Source organism: Myxocyprinus asiaticus, chromosome 11, assembly GCF_019703515.2.
Source record: "Myxocyprinus asiaticus isolate MX2 ecotype Aquarium Trade chromosome 11, UBuf_Myxa_2, whole genome shotgun sequence".
Taxonomy (NCBI): domain Eukaryota; kingdom Metazoa; phylum Chordata; class Actinopteri; order Cypriniformes; family Catostomidae; genus Myxocyprinus; species Myxocyprinus asiaticus.
The window spans coordinates 13,840,592-13,861,429 of NC_059354.1; the positions used below are offsets into that span (position 1 = coordinate 13,840,592).

Here is a 20,838-nt window from a genome sequence, read left to right on the forward strand (position 1 = left end):
GGAAGTCGGGACTCGGGCGGATTTTATTTTTTTTAACACTACTTTAACACTTACTTAATTTACACATTTTAAACCATGACCTGCACTGCACACAAATAACTAATATTGGCATTATATTCATGTTGTTTAGCCAGAGGGGAACTGGCCCCCACAGTGAACCTGGTTTCTCCCAAGGTTATTTTTCCTCATTAACCAGCATCTTATTGAGTTTTGTGTTCCTTACCACAGTCGCCTTTGGCTTGCTCACAGGGGTTCTAAATACAATTATGATTTAATTATTTATTTTTTATACACAATTTACAATCATATTTAATCAAACTAAGCAATGATCACTCTAAGACTTTATATTACAGTTTCATTTTTATTTATTTTAATGCACGATTTCCTGTAAAGCTGCTTTGAAACGATGCGTGTTGTGAAAAGCGCTATTCAAATAAAAATGACTTAACTTGAATTGACTTATATTCAGGTGTGACTTTATTTCCAGAAAATACGGTATATCATTAATAAATATATATAAATAAACTGATGCTGCCTTCTAGTGCTATTGGAATTATCGTAAATGAGTTTCCTACTCAGAAGTTGCACTTAAACGATCGCTTTAAGTCGTAATTGTGACTCGGAAACTCTGAGATCATTTTGTTACCCGAGTTTCGCAGTTGGGAGGAGATGTAAACTTTCAACATGGCAGAGGAGAGTACGGTTTTTGTGATGAATGATGGGTTTCATTCATTTTTCTAAATAAAGCTAATTGTTAGTGTTTGCTGTTTCGGTCATATACATTTACGTATGTCAGCAACCATTTGATGCATATTGTTCATGTTTACACAGAGGAAAGAGCATGTATTTGTCCAAAATTCCATCATCGTCAGCAACCTGACAGAGATTGTGTGATGGTATTGTGGTGTATAGTTATAGTATATAATAGTATAGTTCCCCAAGAAATATACAAAAATAACCTTGGCATCCTCCATGTTTCCCGTCCAACAACAAAGCACTTGAACACGACAGACTCCACTTCAGAAGTGGGAAGTAGGATCATTCCGATAGCACATGAAGGCAGCATGAGGCTTTAAGAATAAAACGAGCTGAAGGATTAAAAAAGCGACTAGTATAATTCTTCAAAATTTTCTCTTTTTTGTTCCATGGAAGAAAGAATGTCATAAAGGTTTGGAGTGGCATAAGAGTGAGTAAATTATGACAGAATTTCCATTAATGGGTGATCTCTTTCTTTAAGGGCAGTTGTTGGATAAGGCTGCTGTGGTGTAGTAACAAAACGGATCCAGAGCAGATGCAGCACACACAGCCAGGCCTAAACCTCATTCTTACATAAAAAATCTGCCTACAGCACAATGGGTTTCTGAGAGAGTGCTGTGGCTTTTATGGTAAATGTCTGTTTTATCAGCACTGACCTCACCATTTTTGACAAACACAAAGCCTGGCACTGGATGAGTCAAGAAAAACCATATACTAAATACTAAACAGGATGTGCCTTTCAACAACCACATATATGAAATGACATTTAACCAAAAGATTGCTGGGAAAGTTTATATAATTTGGCCAGACTATTTTCATCCTCCTGCAGCAAATTAAGCATGACCATGTGTGCTGGTGAGCGCAAACTCCTTCGATGGGCTGTAAAGCTATATTATGGGCTATATTAACCTATTCAGGAAAAATAGGTTAAAATTTGATTCAAGTGGCTGGTGGATGTAATGCAACAGCTTAGAAGTCATGTGTGTAATTTTTGTTATCTGAAAATACTTTCTCCTATCTCTGTTTAACATGCAGACAACTTTAAGTAAGCCATTAGTATGTTGATTTCTCTGAAAGGTGTAAATGCTGTGGCTCTGTGGCACTTTCAAAATAGTTTGTCTGAGTGGCCTGACAGACATTGGCCAGCTTTGGGGTGGCACTACATGTTTTATGAACAATGGAAGACTTAATGAGTGTTAGAAACTTGTTTAAAAACAGTCATTATTTTTGCAATTTCATTTTGTGCCACTAATGGCGCAAACTGCACCTTTAAAATGCATGTACCATACACAAAGAAAAACTTACCGTTGTCTCGTATTTTTCTTCCCGTGGTGGACTTGCGGAGCAGGCTGCGCCCTGAGCTGAATAGAGTGTTGAGCTCATCTAGGGGACTGGTGAGGGCTCGCACATTAGCGGGGTTAAAGAGCAGAGGAGAAGAGGAACAGGAGTGAGCTCTGCGCGGTTCTGGCCGCGAGGACTTCACTGGGGAGTAGGGAGGCTTAGCACTGCTTGGGGGCGTCTCTGCCAGACCATGGCCCATTTTATGAGTGACTTTGGGGGAATCGGTGGTAGCCACAGATGCTGCACGGGTCAGAACCAGGAAGTTTGGCTCAGGGGGAAAGGGGAAGTGAGAAGGGGGGCGGTAGGGAGGTGGAAGTACTGCCAGAGGGGGTGGAGGGGGTGGAGGAGTCAAGGGCGGAGTGGACTTGTCTGGCATTAAGACGGACAGACTAGGGGAGGAGTCAGCCCTTTGGCGGGCGTACTGGGGTGACAGTGGACTACCTCCATCCTGGCTGCTGTAGTTGAGGTTGGTCTCAAACACCGGGAGCTTCTTCACCTCCAGAGGGGTGAGTGGGGACTCGTCTGAGGTGGGTGAGCAGGTTACGGGGGAAGGGGGGAAGACCAAAAGTGGGGGTCGGTGTGGAAGGAGGTTGGGGAAAGGAGCAGGAATGTCACATGCTTTCCCATCTTTGCTCTGCTGCTTGCCTGTCAGGGTCACAGGCCTCTTGGGTTCCAGCACTGGGGCAGGTAGGGGAGTTGGATTGGTAGTTTCAGGCTTGACGACTGGAGCTGAGCCCACCTCATCAGGTAAGAAGTATTTCATTTCCTCGTATACTGCCTCGCCCAGGTCAGGGCTGTGAGAGTCAGCCAGGCTGAGGGCTCGTGAGGCCCCCACCATCTCAATATACACATCCTCCTCATCCTGGCAGGGGTAGAGGCTTAGCACAGAAGAGTGGGGGCCATCTGCAGATGCTGCTCGTTGGATGAGGCCCAAGCAGTGGCCTCCTCGTGCCAGGCTGACCAGCTTCATGTCTGTGGGACGCACAGGGGAGGGTACAGAGATCTCCTCATAGGAGCCAGTCAGTTTGGTATTAGGGCTGCGTTTGGGTTTAGGGGGTGGGATTTTCTTCATAGTGCTGTAGTCATCGCTGTGAGGGCGTGGCTTGGAGAGAGCTAGAGGTGTAGTTGCACAGGATGATGGATGGGTTGGGAAGCAAAGGACAAAGCTATTTACTAGAGGACCAGGTTAAATTTTCATTGCAATATTGAAATAGATGAAGACATTGCTATGCTGAATATAAAATATTTACTGCATGTATAAAAGTATGCGGACACCCGAACACTACCATTGGCATTTACATGGTTGGTTCTTCAATTTGCAGTTATAACAGCTTTCACTTTTTTGAGAAAGCTTTCCACTACATGTTAGAACATGGCTGCTAGAATTTGCTCTCATTCAGACAAAAGCATCAGTGAGGTCCGGTAAAGATGTTGTGCAATCTGCCACAATCCAAATCAGACTCAGTAAACCATTTATTTATGGACCTCACTTCACACCCAAGGGTGCACCCACTATATGCATGATTATTGCATAATTATAAGGGGGTGTCCACCTACTTTTGGTCAATGTAGTGTATTTTTTAGGCATTTAGAGATGTGATTGAACTGATATTTATACATACGATCAGAAGGTGAGAGCTGGGGTTTAGGTGGACTTCCAGAGGGAGAGGCCTGACCCTCAGCAGGGCTTTCCTTGGTTGCGATACTCAGCCCAGCACTTACTGCCTCATACGACGCACTCAGCCGAGTATTGGGGTCTCGTTTGGGTTTGGGAGGAGGTTGTTTTCGTAGGGAGGAAAGGCTTCCCCCACTACCCTCCTCAGTGGTGTGTGGCGTGGGCTGAAGGGCAGCTTTGATTGATGTCCCAATGCTGGAATGTACCAAACTGTCCATTACCAGGGGAAGAGGTACAGAACTAGAGCGGAAATGCCGGATTGGTCGGTTCCCCCCACGGCCTGCCACATCGTTAACCCTTCCACTCTTTTCGACAATCCTACACAAAATGATGAACGAATTAATAATTCAACAAATTTTAATTTTGTAGGCAGAAGATTGCAAGTACTGTTTTCCCCTTGCCCACTCAAGCAAATCATTATTCATTCATTCATTAATTCACTCACTCATCCAACCATTCTTTCAGTCATTCACTAACCATTACACTTGAAGCAAGCATATGTCCTGTCTGAATGTAGGACTGGTAGTGAAGGTGCTAAGCAGCTGCCAAATTTGAGAGGATCAGTATCAACCTTCATAAAATCAATACACTATGTCAAGCTGTCTGCTCATGTCTTGGCCAAGATTTCATTGCACTACACTAACTGGAATGGGTGTTTCCCTAATAATGAAAATACATTTGATAAAAAATAATAGATAAACTTGCTTTATAGTGTGCTTGAACTATTAAAGGGATAATTCAAGCAAAAATAAAAATAATTACCCCCATGTCGTTCCAAGCCCATATGCAGTTTTTATTTTTTGTGGAACACAAAGTAGATGTATTTTTTTTTACTGAAGAATATTCTCACAGCTCTTATAAGTTTATAGTAAAGACAACATTTAAATAAATAAAAACCTTTAAAAGTAGCCCATATGACTCCTCCGCTATATTCGTATGAATTCATATGATTGCTTGGTGTAAAGACCAGACCAAAATTTTTTTTTTAATTCACTGATAATCTACCGCTGTCACCGCAGTTCACATCAAGATTAAAAAAAGCATGTTGATGTCTTTGATAAAAAAATAAAAAATAATAATAATAATCATTTAAAAAAAATAAAAAAACAATCAATGGTTCTCGCTAATGTCAAAACCATTTGACACAGCATTCACGGATCTGGAAACGAATGTGGCTAGACGTAATCTTCAGTAGATGGGAAGATTACCAGAGAATTATGAATTTTGGTCTGTTGCTCATACAAAGCTATCGTATTGCTTCTAAACACTAGGTATATAATGAACAAGTCATATGTACTACTTTAAATTGCTTCTATGGTGTTTTTGTATTTTTTTGGAGCTTGACGTGATCACTATGAACTGTTGTTGCATGAAAACAGCTATGAAAATATTATTAAAAAAATGTAACTTTTGTGTTTCACATAAAAACTAACAGCTATGGGTTTGGAATGTCATGATCGTGAGTAAATAATGGCAGAATTGTCAATTTTGAGTCAACTATTCCTTCAAAGACTCTGCCAAGTGTCAGAGCACAATATATTTTTTTCCGATACCAGAAAACGTGCAACAAATAATTTGCATTGCATTATGAATCTTAACAGGATAATACATAGGACTAAAGCCAGAAAAGATTATTTACATTGTTGATTGTTTAAGTCTAAGCAGCTTCCTGTAATACTTTAATGCGACATGCACACTCTTCTTTGATATTTCCCCTTTAATCTGAGCCTACCCTCTGTTATTCTCACAGGAGAAGCATTGGAGAGTGTGTTGGGGTGGATGGTGTTCCAGGAACAGGGGGTGATGGTAAGGAGTTACAACGACTTAAAACCTAAGGAGATTTCACCAACCCAGAGTGGGGAGGGTCTTATCTCTCTCTGATTAGCAGCATGGCACTCCTCTTCATTCACTGATTGAGCGTGGCACATCTAGATTGGCTATGAAACCCCCATCATTCAAGCCCCACCCACCCCCCCATTAGTGATGCTAAAAGAACTGAATGTTTGTGGTGAATATGTGTGCATGTCTTGAAAAACAAGAAGCCACTCCCTGCATAAGAGCAGATGGTCATATGTTTAAGCTTGAGACCCTGATAATGTCAAGCGCCACCTAAATGCAAATAATTGTATGTTTATAGAATATATCCATGTAAGTCCTATGTGTTTGGATTGTTTTAATAAAGCGATAAATCAGTGGAGGTCTTGCATTACATGAGCTTATTGGATTAAAACATTGATTTTAATTGAATCTGCAATACGTAAGAAATCTACTTAGGCACAAGAGTTGGGCCTTCTACAGTATCTGCTTAGTGCAGATGGTATGTGCCACTCTAATGGTGCAGTATCTACAACTGATCAGTGTTCCTTTGTTGCAGAGTCCCTACAACACTAACACCATCAAACAAAGTGCTTCTGACATCAGTGGCACACCAAGACTCATTCTGTTCTTATTAGTTTTCATGGAAAAGAACAAGGAGAACTAATAAAACCAGATATGAATTTTATAGCTTCCTTGAACCCATTTGGGAAAGGCACATTTTGGAGTATCTAATATAATCAGGCAATGCAATAAACACTGCCTGGCCAAAAAAACAAAACAAAAAAAGCAGATATTTAAGAGCCTATGATTGGATCATTACTGCAGTGATTAATATGTTTCAGCTTGAAACAATTCTTTTAACCCTAACTGATGCAGTGTGTAGCTTCTCTACTGTGTTTCAGAAGGGGCAAATTATTGGCCTGCAAGCACAGAAAACAACTAAGGATATTGCTTAAATCATTGGAATTGGGTTAAGAACTGTCATTATTAAAACCTGGTGAACCATCATCTTTGCGGAAGAAATGTGGTCGTAAAAAAATCTTGAATGATCGTGATCGGAGATCACAAAAATTCTTGGTGAAATCACATCATAAAAAAGTCGACAGTAGAACTCACGGCTGTTTAATAGTGAAAGTAAGCGCATTTCCACATGCACAATGTGACGAGAATTTAGAGGATTTGGACTAAACAGCTGTGTGGCCACAAGAAAACCACTTGTTAGTGAAGCTACTCTGAAAAAAACAACTTCAGTTTGCTAGGGAGCATAAAGATTTGACTATGGAGCGATGGAAAAAGGTTATGTGGTCTGATGAGTCCAGATTTATCCTATTCCAAAGTGATGGGTGCATCAGGGTAAAAATGGAAGTGCATGAAGTGATGCACCCATCATGCATCGAGGCCACTGTACAAGCCTCTGGAGGCAGTGTTATGATCTGGGGCTGCTTCAGTTGGTCAGGTCTAGGCTCAGCAACATTTTGCGACAATAAAATGAAGTCAGCTGACTACCTGAATATACTGAATGACCAGGTTATCCCATCAATGGATTTTTTCTTCCCTGACGGCACGGGCATATTCCAGGACAACAATGCCAAGATTCATCAAGCTCAAATTATGAAAGAGTGGTTCAGGGAGCATGAGGAATCATTTTCAATCATGAATTGGCCACCACAGAGTCCTGACATTAACCCCATTGAAAGTCTTTGGGATGTGCTGGAGAAGACTTTACGGAGTGGTTCAACTCTCCCGTCATCAATACTTGACTATAGATCTCGGCTAAAAATGAATGCAACTCTTGATGGAAATTAATGTTGTGACGTTGCATAAGGTTGTTGAAAAAGCAATCAAAGCTAAGGCTTTGTATTAGAGTATGCAACTAAATATTAGAGTATGCAACTTTTTGTCCAGGCAGTGTAATTTGGACTGTTAGAGTGTATAATACAATTGTTCAGTTGGAAGTCTCTGTACTGCAGACAGATATGTACAGACCTATTTGATTGAATTTCTGCAGACAAAACAAGATTTCTTGTTAGAGATCCTCTAAAGAGACTATCTGAATTGAATTATTTTCTTGCTATTCATTTAATTTCAAAACCAATTAAACAATAGGGACAGGCAAGCCAACTTACAGTATAAACCTTATTACCCCACGTATAGCTAAATTATACATAGTTGTCTGGAAACCTCAGATGAGGGATTAAGTTTGTGCTGGGACAAGCAGGATCTGGATCTGGGACCTCCGGAAATGAATCCAGCAATTAAATTAGTGGATCAGTCAACACGTACACTTTTGAAAGAAATTTCTGCTATTATGTATTTATATATAAAACTCACGTATATACAGATGTTGATAGCAACTTAGAATGTCACCTTAATAAAAAAATACAAAAAACAGTGATGCAGATTTTCACTTGTTTTAAACATAAACATGCATTTTTGCTTCTCATATTTTTACTGGAAAAAGACTAAATATATTCATTACGTATATGATTATTTTTATTTTTTTTGCAGTGTATGTGTAGTCTGTGTCACATATTGTCATGGCACATACGCTATGATGCCATTGTTTTTAATTCGCAAAGTGAATCCTTTTTCCAAGCAATACAAATTATTGTAAAACTTACCGCCAATGTAACGCTATGCCATTGTTTGATCGCTAGATCACTCACACCATAATTTAAAAGAACACGTCAAAAGCCAAACATCATGCTATTTGCAATGTAGGGAGCTCATTTTAAACAGAGTGATGGAGTTTTATATCTTGGCACTGCCTACTTTCAGTGTCCATTTTGTGCTATATGCACTCTTTTTTATATATTTTCTGTGCACCCCCCAATCAGACCCCCACCCCCCCAAACCCTGACAGACCAGTCCTCATTCCTTGTTTTGGGACCTCATAATGCACAAATTACACAGTGGCTGTGATTGATACTACAGTCAGTGGTCCTGAATCTTTATGAATTTCACCTCTTGGGTGAGTCCTCCTCTTTGCCCACAGGTTCTGGCCGCTCGCCCAACAGTGGAGCGTTGATGTGACCCCGGAGGCGGTCATTCTCCCGTGCGATATCGGCTGCATTCTGGATGACCAGGCTGTCGTACGCGCGCATACCAAAATCCTCCACCTCCTGCAGGAAGCGCTGAATGCTGCAATGCTCCTGCTGCCGAGATGCAAGTCTGCGCCGTGCATGCTGTTTGGCCAACCAGCCGCGTACCACTGAATCACACATGCATTAGTGAAGAAAAAATACATATCCACTGATCACTTAACCACATACAGTACTCTCTAGTGGTCACTTTACCTTTCTGACAGATAATGATCTTCCTGTGCAGTTGATGGCAGCGGTCATTAAGGTGGTCAGCCTGCCAGTATCGCAAGAACACCTTACTGTTTCCCATCTGAACATGTGAGAAAGAGTAAGAGGAAAAGGTGAGTCAAAACTTATCATTTCCAAAACCTACAGTAGTGAGCTGCGGATGTAGACAGTGAATGTTGATTTTAAATATATTTATAATTCAAAATAATACTGAAAATTATTGATTACAATTGTTAACTTTAAATACAAACTGACACCTGAATCATCTATTTAACATGCTGAAAGTGTGCATGAATACACCGCACATCTGGATGTATGCCAGATTACAGCACACTACGATCTCAATAATTTTTCATTACGGCTGATATAATTGATTAAAAAAAAAATACACAAATATCTCTTTTAAATAAAACAAATTTTACTGCCTGCTTTAATCTGGTGGTATTAGCACGATGTAAATTGCGTCTGGCAATTTTTGTGAATGAAGCGCAGTCTTCAATAAGCCTACTTTACATAGAAAGAAGGTGTGTTTGCGTGGAATGGAATGACAATGAATGAATTTAATTACTCAAAATGCAGCGCAAATTTTGCGTCAGCTTAAACTAGTTTGCAGGTGGTTAGTAAATAAGACAGAGGTTTTAGTGCTGAATTAAAACAGCAAAAGTGGCGCAACTGTTTAGTGAATTCTCCCCTGAACATTTTACCCAATATTTGTGTGTGCTGTGTATTATTATGCACAAGCATTGCATCATTAGCTTAGCAAGAAGCTAAGCTAACTCTGTTGTTATTTTCAAACTCTACTGAAATTAGTATGACAAATTAGTTGTCTGGCTATGTAGAATCTTCCAAATCTGCCATTTATGATGTTCCATTTGGGGTAGGACGCTGCCAGATCACTATTTTTTTGGAACAGAGCCCTCATGGACATTTCCCTAAAGCTTTTTAGATGTCTTTGGTAACTCACCTGCCAGCCCTGGAGTTTGCAATGCTGCAGAATGTGGCGGCACTTCTCCTCTGCGGACACCTTCTTCCTGTCGGTGAGGATGGTGTCCACCAGCTCTCTGTATCTGCAACACAGCCCCACAGAACAACATTGTCCTCCACATAGGAAACAGCAGATGAACTCAGTGCACCCATTATTGCTGCATGATTGATGTGTTATAGCATGATGCCCACTAATGCCTGTACTGGAAAGTTGCCTGCAAAAACCACAAAGACAAGCCATTTCTGATGGCCTGCTTAAAAGGGTTAGTTCTTAGATTTTCAAATGCAATAACCATTTAAGACCCCTGAATTAAATCACATGCACCCAGCTATAAAGATAGTGCTTAAGGATGATAATATTCAAGCAAATGTCCATGGCTCAATCCCTTTTCCTCTATCGGTCAGAAAACCCAATGAGAGATGCAATTCGAGGGTCAAAGGGTCTGAGAGTCTGGGTGACTTTTCAGCATCTGCTGTGGTGTGTGTTGGCAAGGCAACCATTCACAGAGAAAGGTCAAACTTGGAGAGCATTGTTCTAGAGTGGAAGGATAAAGAATCGGTGGCATGCGAGGTAAGCTGAAGACACGCCCCTAAAACACGTGTGTTTGCGCATTTGGATTAGCATTATGAACATCTGCCGCAAGGGAATGGTATTTAATAGCCAATGATATTGAAGGAATTCACAAAGAAAGAACTAGGGTATGCATAAAATTTAAAAGCATCCATTCATGCTTTTGACCTTATAACAGTATCAATATTTGTGATCTTTGGTTTTGAGTCTAAATTTCTAGATACATTCATTCATAAAAAAAAATATAGCCTACACAAAATGAAAGCAGACAGGCCTGTTTTGCAGTTAAATGGACATACAGTTGAAGTCAGAAGTTTACATACACCTTAGCCAAATACATTTAAGTTCAGTTTTTCACAATTCCTGACATTTAATCGTAGAAACATTCCCTGTCTTAAGTCAGTTAGGATCACTACTTTATTTTAAGAATGTGAAAGGTCAGAATAATAGTAGAGAGAATTATTTATTTCAGCTTTTATTTCTTTCATCACATTCCCAGTGGGTCAGAAGTTTACATACACTTTGTTGTATTTGGTAGCATTGCCTTTAAATTGTTTAGCTTGGGTCAAACATTTTGGGTAGCCTTCCACAAGCTTCTCACAATAAGTTGCTGGAATTTTGGCCCATTCCTCCAGACAGAACTGCTGTAACTGAGTTAGGTTTGCAGGCCTCCTTGCTCGCACATGCTTTTTCAGTTCTGCCCAGAAATTTTCTATTGGATTGAGGTCAGGGCTTTGTGCTGGCAACTCCAATACCATTGACTTTGTTGTCCTTAAGCCATTTTGCCACAACTTTGGAGATATGCTTGTGGACATTGTCCATTTGGAAGACCCATTGCGACCAAGCTTTAACTTCCTGGCTGATGTCTTTAGATGTTGCTTCAATATATCCACATAATTTTCCTTCCTCATGATGGCATCTATTTTGTTAAGCGCACCAGTCCCTCTTGCAGCAAAGCACCCCCACAACATGATGCTGCCACCGATTCACGGTTGGGATGGTGTTCTTCGGCTTGCAAGCCTCACCTTTTTTCCTCCAAACATAACAATGGTCATTATGGCCAAACAGTTCAATTTTTGTTTCATTTTGTTTCGTAGAAATTAGGACATTTCTACGAAAAGTAAGATCTTTGTCCCCATGTGCACTCGCAAACTGTAGTCTGGCTTTTTTATGGCGGTTTTGGAGCAGTGGCTTCTTCCTTGCTGAGTCAATATAGGACTTGTTTTACTGTGGATATAGATACTTGTCTACCTGTTTCCTTCAACATCTTCACAATGTCCTTTGCTGTTGTTCTGGGATTGATCCTCACTTTTCACACCAACTATGGTCATCTCTAGGAGACAGAATATATCTCCTTCCTGAGCGGTATGATGGCTGCGTGGTCCCATGGTGTTTATACTTGAGTACTATTGTTTGTACAGATGAACATGTTACCTTCAGGCATTTGGAAATTGCTTCCAAGGATGAACCAGATTTGTGGAGGTCCACAATTTTTTTTCTGAGGTCTTGGCTGATTACTTTTGATTTTCCCATGATGTCAAGCAAAGAGTGAGTTTGAAGGCAGGCCTTAAAATACATCCACAGGGACACCTCCAATTCAGTACACCTACTATCAGAAGCTCATTGGCTAATTATCTATAAGCTTGACATCATTTTCTGGAATTTTCCAAGCTGCTTAAAGGCACAGTTAACTTAGTATATGTAAACTTCTGAGCCACTGGAATTGTGATATGATCAATTAAAAGTGAAACAATCTGTCTGTAAACAATTGTTGGAAAAATTACTTGTGTCATGCACAAAGTAAATTCCAAAACGACTTGCCAAAACTATAGTTTGCTAATATTAAATCTGTGGAGTGGTTAACAAATTTGTTTTAATTACTTCAACCTAAGTTTATGTAAACTTCTGACTTCAACAGTATGCACACTAGCGTGCATTAAGTGACCCTTGCGTGGTAATTTTAATCCACTACTGACCTGTGTTTGACTATGCGTGCGAGTAAAACCTTCACTAGTTAGCGTGTGGATACGATGCAGAGATGTGTGTGGGGTGCAGAGTATGTGAAGTGAGCGACAATGATTTCCCCTCCCTGCTCAAAGAATTCTTCAATCACTATGCTAACTGATTATGAGAGGAGGTTTGAAAGTTAATTGGGCAGCCTTTTTTAAAAACAGTACATGACTGGGCCATGAAAAAATCCTTGCAGAGAAAAATAAGCAATCAGATTTCAGGGTTATTTTGATACAGATATACGTGCGTGCATGCACACAAGCATGCTCACCCCCCCCCCCCACACACACACACACACACAAACAGCTTAAATGTCATAAAGCACACACATAATGTTGGCAGAACGTACCTCATTTTGGGAAAATTGACCTCAGTATCAGGCGACCTCCCATTTGAAAAAGCCCCAAATTTCCATCACAATAGTCTGGCCTCTCTGACTCTGTCTGCATGCCTCCTCTCAGCAGCCTCTCAACCTGTCTGGCCTGTTGCAGTTTAATTGTGATGCTATCACACATACACATGCACACACTCCAACAAAAACAAACCCTGCACATGGCACCATGTCACCCAGTAAGACGATCGCAGATCAACACTTCATGGGAATTTTATATCAAATACAATTAAATGTATACATTTTTAAGTGTGACTTAATTGCCAGAATACCATTTGGGAACATGGTGCATCCATCGTGAATGTATTAAAGATGACTCTACAATTGCTAGCTTATTCCAGGTGAGGTCATGCTCAATATCTTGAGGTAAATGTCAATTCCATCTTTTTAAAAAGGGGCACCGCTTGCAAAAACAGCATCGCTACAACTTTCAGGAGGCTATTTGCTCCATTACATATAGTCAAAACAATATTTAATATCACAAGAGAATCTGAGCTATTTTATCCCCAGTCTGAACACAACCAATGTCACAAATTGTCTGGGCCATTTAATCTGTCAACACCCGAGCCGCACAGTCTACGAGCTAAAATGCTCTATGAAGATAAAGTGTCCATAGTCCTTCTCTCTCTCTCTCTCTCTCTCTCTCTCTCTCTTTCTCTCTCTCTCTCTTACTCAAGCACTCTCTTTCTGAAAGATTTATGATGTTTACAGGCGAGTAGTGGAAACTTTCAGTGTCATGTGACCAGCAGTGTCCCGTTCATTATCACACTGGAATGTTACGTAATCTTTTTATCCTTTACACAAAGAGAGGGATAGAAAGAAACAGAGAATGGTGGCCTCTAATGAAAGCACACTGAATTATGCTGCAGAATAACAGCAGGGAGGAGATTGGAAAATTAGACACCATAGTAAATCTAAAATGATAAAACAGTGAGAATGACTATCAGGAGAAAAGGGAGCAACAAAAGAGTTGAAAAAGTAAGAGATTAGAGTTTGAAGAGTCTGAGCTCCACCCCATCAGGCCTTCAGAATTTCCACATAATCCCTCAACAGTGCAAGTGAATAGGCATCTAAAGTCAGATTGTCAGATTCATTAGCCAATCAGATTGATTTATTTGTTCTTGTGGGTGTGGTCTTTATGATATGTCCCAGTCCAGGCCTTCTAGCTGGTCTTGAGTAACGCAATCACGCTTTAAGTGACATACATAATTTGAAAGCGAAGAGCGCGAAATGCTGACGAGTCGGCTGTCATCACTGCTGTTATTGCTGTTGAGAAAGAGATCCTTATGGATTTAAAAACCTAAGATGTTTTGCATGATCGTGCGATTGATTAATTAAACAGGAAAGGAGGACTAATTTTCACTTCAAGCAAATTGGTAAGTGCTTTTTGCATTGTTATAGCAACATCAGGAGTTTTCTAAGTGTAAATTAGGCTGCTTCAGCATTCAGTGTCAGATTAAGTTTTGAAAAGTAACCGTGTACCCTGACGAAACAAAATTTATTGCAAGCAAAATTTAAATCGCAAATATTATTAGAGAGCATTTTCTTGGTATTAGACCTACTTGGTTCTGGCTTTCGTGTGTGGACGTGTTTTTAAAATGTCAATTGGTATTATTAGTTGACTGCCACGTAATGTATGATGGGCATACGGCGTCTTATTCATTGTGAAACTGTGTTTTCTTAATGGCATGAATCGCACTGAAGGCCTAGACTTAAAATGCATGGGCTGCGGCTGATTTAGACCAAACACATTCTTGTGCTAAAGGTGTCTCGAGACCCCTTATTAACAGCTGAAGTTCCATTTAACTTCACACAGCATTTAAAAAACACATCATTCCAACGTGAAACTCTGAAAAAGAGTGGGACAAGGAACAATGGTCAAAGGCATCCTGTCTAGTGCATGTTTACAAAGAAAAACAATGGAAAAATAGCAGAGATAAAACCGTGTTCAGTGTGAATGACCCCTTAAGAATGTGAACTTGGGTTGCTATCAGGGTACTAAATAAACCCAGCCGTCACAGTGGCTGGTGAATCCCCAATTTTACCAGCCATTTTGATTTTACAGATATATTTTATTGTAGAAAAAATAACATAATTCCATATAGTTATTATCATAATGGTAATTTTGCAACGTACACATGGAGGCTAAAAAGTAGACAAGCACAAAAGAGAAACTTCTTGTTCAAGCACTATGTCTGAGGCTGTACTGAATTATGATGACACATTTGACAATACATCTAGCCCCAGTGTCGCTCGTCTTTGTCTAGTGGCATTTCTTGTCATACAGTGGTGTGAAAAAGTGTTTGCCCCCTTCCTGATTTCTTATTTTTTTGCATGTTTGTCACACTTAAATGTTTCAGATCATCAAACAAGTTTAAATATTAGTCAAAGATAACACAAGTAAACACAAAATGCAGTTTTTAAATGAAGGTTGTTATTATTAAGGGAAAACAAAATCCAAGCCTACATGGCCCTGTGTGAAAAAGTGTTTGCCCCACCTGTTAAAACATAAATTAACTGTGGTTTATCACACCTGAGTTCAATTTCTCTAGCCACACCCAGGCCTGATTACTGCCACACCTGTTCTCAATCAAGAAATCACTTAAATAGGACCTGCCTGACAAAGTGAATTAGACCAAAAGATCTTCAAAAGCTAGACATCATGCCGAGATCCAAAGAAATTCAGGAACAAATGAGAAAGAAAGTAATTGAGATCTATCAGTCTGGAAAAGGTTATAAAGCCATTTCTAAAGCTTTGGGACTCCAGAGAACCACAGTGAGAGCCATTATCCACAAATGGCGAAAACATGGAACAGTAGTGAACCTTCCCAGGAGTGGCCGGCCGACCAAAATTACCCCAAGAGCGCAGCGACGACTCATCCAAGAGGTCACAAAAGACCCCACAACAACATCCAAAGAACTGCAGGCCTCACTTGCCTCAGTTAAGGTCAGTGTTCATGACTCCACCATAAGAAAGAGACTGGGCAAAAATGGCCTGCATGGCAGAGTTCCAAGACGAAAACCACTGCTGAGCAAAAAGAACATTAAGGCTCATCTCATTTTTGCCAGAAAACATCTTGATGATCCCCAAGACTTTTGGGAAAATACTCTGTGGACTGACAAGACAAAAGCTGAACTTTTTGGAAGGTGTGTGTCCCATTACATCTGGCGTAAAAGTAACACCACATTTCAGAAAAAGAACATCATACCAACAGTAAAATATGGTGGTGGTAGTGTGATGGTCTGGGGCTGTTTTGCTGCTTCAGGACCTGGAAGAATTGCTGTGATAAATGGAACCATGAATTCTGCTGTCTACCAAAAACTCCTGAAGGAGAATGTCCGGCCATCAGTTCGTTTCCTCAAGCTGAAGCGAACTTGGGTTCTGCAGCAGGACAATGATCCAAAACGCACCAGCAAGTCCACCTCTGAATGGCTGAAGAAAAACAAAATGAAGACTTTGGAGTGGCCTAGTCAAAGTCCTGACCTGAATCCTATTGAGATGCTGTGGCATGACCTTAAAAAGGCAGTTCATGCTTGAAAAACCCTCCAATGTGGCTGAATTACAACAATTCTGCAAAGATGAGTGGGCCAAAATTCCTCCACAGCGCTGTAAAAGACTCATTGCAAGTTATCGCAAACGCTTGATTGCAGTTGTTGCTGCTAAAGGTGGCCCAACCAGTTATTAGGTTTAGGGGGCAATCACTTTTTCACACAGGGCCATGTAGGTTTGAATTTTGTTTTCCCTTAATAATAACAACCTTCATTTAAAAACTGCATTTTGTGTTTACTTGTGTTATCTTTGACTAATATTTAAACTTGTTTGATGATCTGAAACATTTAAGTGTGACAAACATGCAAAAAAATAAGAAATCAGGAAGGGGGCAAACACTTTTTCACACCACTGTATGTTACTCCGAGATGTCTTAGAGAGGTCGCCAGCCACATTGATGGGAAGATGAAAAAAGTAGCCACATTTGGCAGGTCGACCGATAGTGGATTTTGCAGATACGATAACTAAGGTGGTGGAAAAGGGCGATTAAAAGATTTATCGGTTAGTTTTTAAAATCATTATAAAATGTAAAAATGTAACAAGTGATATAACTGCACAAAATGAAAGATTAGAAATGGCAGCATTTTTTGTGCAATTTTTATGTAGCCTTGAAGGTTTCATTCAAGCTGTCAAACCACAAAAAGACAATACTGAAAATATATATTCTCAACTGGTGGCGGTGGGGAGGTGGAGGTTGTCATGTTGGCACACTGAAACGGCAAAGTGGTAGATTGTAAGCAGACATTTAAAGCAATGGCTGATATATGACTGGCTTGCAGCTAACAAGATAATGGTATGATGATGTACAGCTGTGAGTCTCCCGCTAGAACTATGCTTACATTTCCAAAAAAAGCAACTACTGCACCGATTAATCGGTAAAACCGATATATCGGTCTGCCTATAGGGATGGGTGCTAATTTCAAACCCTGGTTACTATCGTATACTGAAACTATTGATTTAAAAACATTTTCGTAAACTGAGATACTTGAAGTATACTAGAGAGCATTTGATTGGACAAAAATGTGTAATGAGTCATCAATAATTTTAGTCGATTGTTTCAAGAAGAAAAAGACAAATTCTAAAAGAGTATAGCTGCAAAAAAAAAAATAAAATATCGGCTTATAGATCACCTTAACTAAATAATTTCTAATTTCTTTATTTAATGGAGTCTTTTTTATTTTATCCCCTTTTCTCCCAATGTAGAATGCCCAATTCCCACTACTTAGTAGGTCCTCATGGTGGCGCGGATACTCACCTCAATCCGGGTGGCGGAGGTCAAGTCTCAGTTGCCTCCGCTTCTTAGACCGTCAAACTGCGCATCTTATCATGTGGCTCGTTGTGCATGACACTGCGGAGACTCCGCATGTGGAGACTCATGCTACTCTCTGCGATCTGTGCACATCTTACCATGTGCCCCATTGAGAGTGAGAACCAATAATCATGACCATGAGGAGGTTACCCCATGTGACTCTACCCTCCCTAGCAACCTAGCAAGTTCAGCGTTGTGGCAAGAGGGACACAACGTCTCGTTCCCTCCATCAGGGAACGGAGGTTTCGAAAGTAACCAGGACGTTCCCTCTCTGTCACTCACTCGACATTGTGTCGATGTAGTGACACTAGGGGTCCCTATACAAAATGCCACAACTAGCTGAACTGTGTTATGTGGACTGGCAGTGGGAGACGGGCAGACCGCTGTGTGCCTCGTAGCCAGCGCACCAGGCCGTCACGTAACCTCCCCCAACGCTCTTATGAGCGTCGAACGGTCCTTCAGGAACAAGTCGACTGCCCAACAAATAGGGACAGGCTAGCCCAGCCGTGGCCTCTTTTCCTCTATTTTTCTCCCAAAAAAGAGTGGAATTTGTTAACCGACTGGGGGCCATTAATGTCTATGTCGGGGGGTGTCACTCCCAAGGGGAAGACACCGCTGAGACCACACCCAGCCCAGAGAAGGGGGGTATTACGAGTGGAAATACATCACATGGTCTCACCGAGTCTTGTTGGAAGTATGTCATGTGGAGAAGTCATATGGTAAGTCCTACCCGAGGGGGGAGGAGTTTCTACAAGCATGGTGACCAGGGGCAGAGGGGCCTCTGCCCAAGGAAGATGCAGTTTAACGACAAGGAAATGATTTAGCGGAAGATATATCACACGGGGTCACCTATGGGGAACCAGCACATTTGGAGCACCTACCCCAGTACAGGGCTTAGTTAGCACATGTACTGGGCCGGCCGCAAACTCATCTGCCACAGGGCTAAGGAGGAAAGTCATCCAGGGATCACAACTTGTGAACATGACTGGGAGTCAAAGGCGTATGTCTTCACCTCATGGGAGGGGAAAGGCGCTATACGCAAGTGGTACACCCGGCCAGCTGTCCCGGAACTTACCTGTTCGGACCTGACAACACAAGGGATGAAACCGGCTCAACCTGGAGATTATAGAACCTCGCAAAGGTGTTGGGTGTCGCCCAGCCCGCTGCTCTGCAGATGTCTGCCAAAGAGGTGCCACTGGTCAGGGCCCAGGTGGCCACTACACTCCTAGTAGAGTGGGCTCGTAGCACCACGGGGGGCAGCACGTCCTGAACGTGATATGCCACCACGATGGCGTCAATGACCCAGTGGGCGATCCTCTGTTTGGAGACAGCGCTTCCTTTCCGCTGTCCACCAAAGCAGACAAAGAGCTATTCGGAGCTTCTAAAGCTCTGCGTGCGATCCAAATAGATGCGTAAAGCACACACCGGACACAGCAACTCCAAAGCTGGATCTGCCTCCTCTTGGGGCAGCGCTTGCAGGTTCACCACCTGATCCTTAAACGGGGTCGTGGGAACCTTAGGCACATAGCCCGCTCGGGGTCTCAGGATCACGTGAGAGTAGCCCGGACCGAACTCCAGGCATGTTTCACTGAGAGAGAACGCCTGCAGGTCCCCTACCCTCTTGATGGAAGTGAGCACAGTCAGGAGGGCAGTCTTCAAAGAGAGTGCCTTAAGCTCAGCTGACTCCAGGGGCTCGAAGGGGGCTCCCCGTAGACCCCGAAGGACTACAGAGAGGTCCCATGAGGGAATGACATGCGGTCTGGAGAGATTCAGCCTCCTAGTGCCTCTCAGGAACCTGATGATCACATTGTGCTTCCCAAAGGACTTACCGTCCACTGTGTCATGGTGTGCCGCTATAGCGGCTACATACACCTTCAAGGTGGAGGGGGACAGCCGCTCCTCCAGCCTCTCCTGCAGGAAGGAAAGCACCGATCTGACTGCGCATCTCTGGGGGTCTTTGCATCAGGAAGAATACCACTTAGCAAACAGATGCCACTTCAAAGCATACAGGCGCCTCATAGAGGGAGCCCTAGCCTGAGTGATCATGTCTATCACCGTGGGTGGTAGGCCACTTAGGTCTTCCACATCCCATCCAAGTGCCAGATGTGGAGATTCCAGAGGTCTGGTCGTGGGTGCCAGATGGTGCTCCATCCCTGAGAAAGAAGGTTCTTCCTCAGGGGAATTCGCCGGAGGGGTGCTGTCGCAAGGAGCGTGAGGTCCGAAAACCACATCTGGGTGGGCCAGTAGGGTGCTACTAGAACGAACTGCTCCTCATCCTCCCAGACCTTGCACAGGGTCTGTGCAAGTAGGCTCACTGGTAGCGGTGCTCTCGCCCTTCACCGAGGTGAAGCGGACGCCGCTGAACCTGGGCGGGTGCCTGGCGAACTGAATCACGTTGCTGAGTCGGACGGTCCAAGTCAGCCATCACGACGGGTTGGAAAGCACAAGCCACGCATCCAAACTCCGGGCGAGGGGGACCAAGGGCATAATCACGTCGGACGTTCCGGCAGGTGGGGCATCGCGGAGGGGTGGAGCCTGAGGCGCCACATTGCGGGGGCTCGAGCCCCGTGGCCGTGCTGAGTCCAGGGACATCGAAGCACTTACCTGGCTCCTGATACCCACCATAAGATTGGTCGAGGAGGGCAGAGGGGGAACATCTTCCCTGCAGTCCATCGGAGCCAACCCGGTGTGGGTGTGTTTGTGCCACAGCTGGGCGCGCAGGGTCGGGGGATCCGCCACTGGAGCGCCAAATCTGCCGAAATGGGACGGTGGACGGTGGTCTTGACGACGGCTGTGTGCACCTGACATATGACCCAGGGAACAAGGAAACCACTCTTTTGTTGAAGTTTTGGGTACCACAGCCTCTTGGGCATGTGGCGAAAAATGAAACCGGGATGGATGGAGTGGTCTGTCTACCAGCTCCGTAGAAGCGGATCTCCTCGTCCCTGGGTCGCCCATCTCAGGGGTGCTTCGAAGCCTTCCTCGGGTTCTTGGCGGCCAGCCGTGAGACAGGTGGTGTCTGCTTCCTGCGGTGGGCTCCACGCCGGGGCTGGGCCACGGGGGCAGGCTGAGGTGGAGCAGGTGCTGTTGCTGCAGGAGGACGCACTTGGCGACAAGCAGAT

The 20,838-nt window shown here is 42.6% G+C and overlaps 1 protein-coding gene across 1 annotated transcript in view; it reads right to left on the bottom strand.

The window, feature by feature from the left end:
• Window positions 1-20,838, bottom strand: part of LOC127448609 (unconventional myosin-XVI-like) — a 311,203-nt gene that overhangs the window by 35,448 nt on the left and 254,917 nt on the right. Inside the window, exons 28-32 of the mRNA XM_051711276.1 lie at window positions 9,866-9,968; window positions 8,887-8,983; window positions 8,555-8,801; window positions 3,720-4,090; window positions 2,062-3,210 (exon numbers count right to left, since the gene is read on the bottom strand). Of these exons, the coding sequence (XP_051567236.1) occupies window positions 2,062-3,210; window positions 3,720-4,090; window positions 8,555-8,801; window positions 8,887-8,983; window positions 9,866-9,968 (1,967 nt within the window). The remainder of the gene's footprint in view (window positions 1-2,061; window positions 3,211-3,719; window positions 4,091-8,554; window positions 8,802-8,886; window positions 8,984-9,865; window positions 9,969-20,838) is intronic.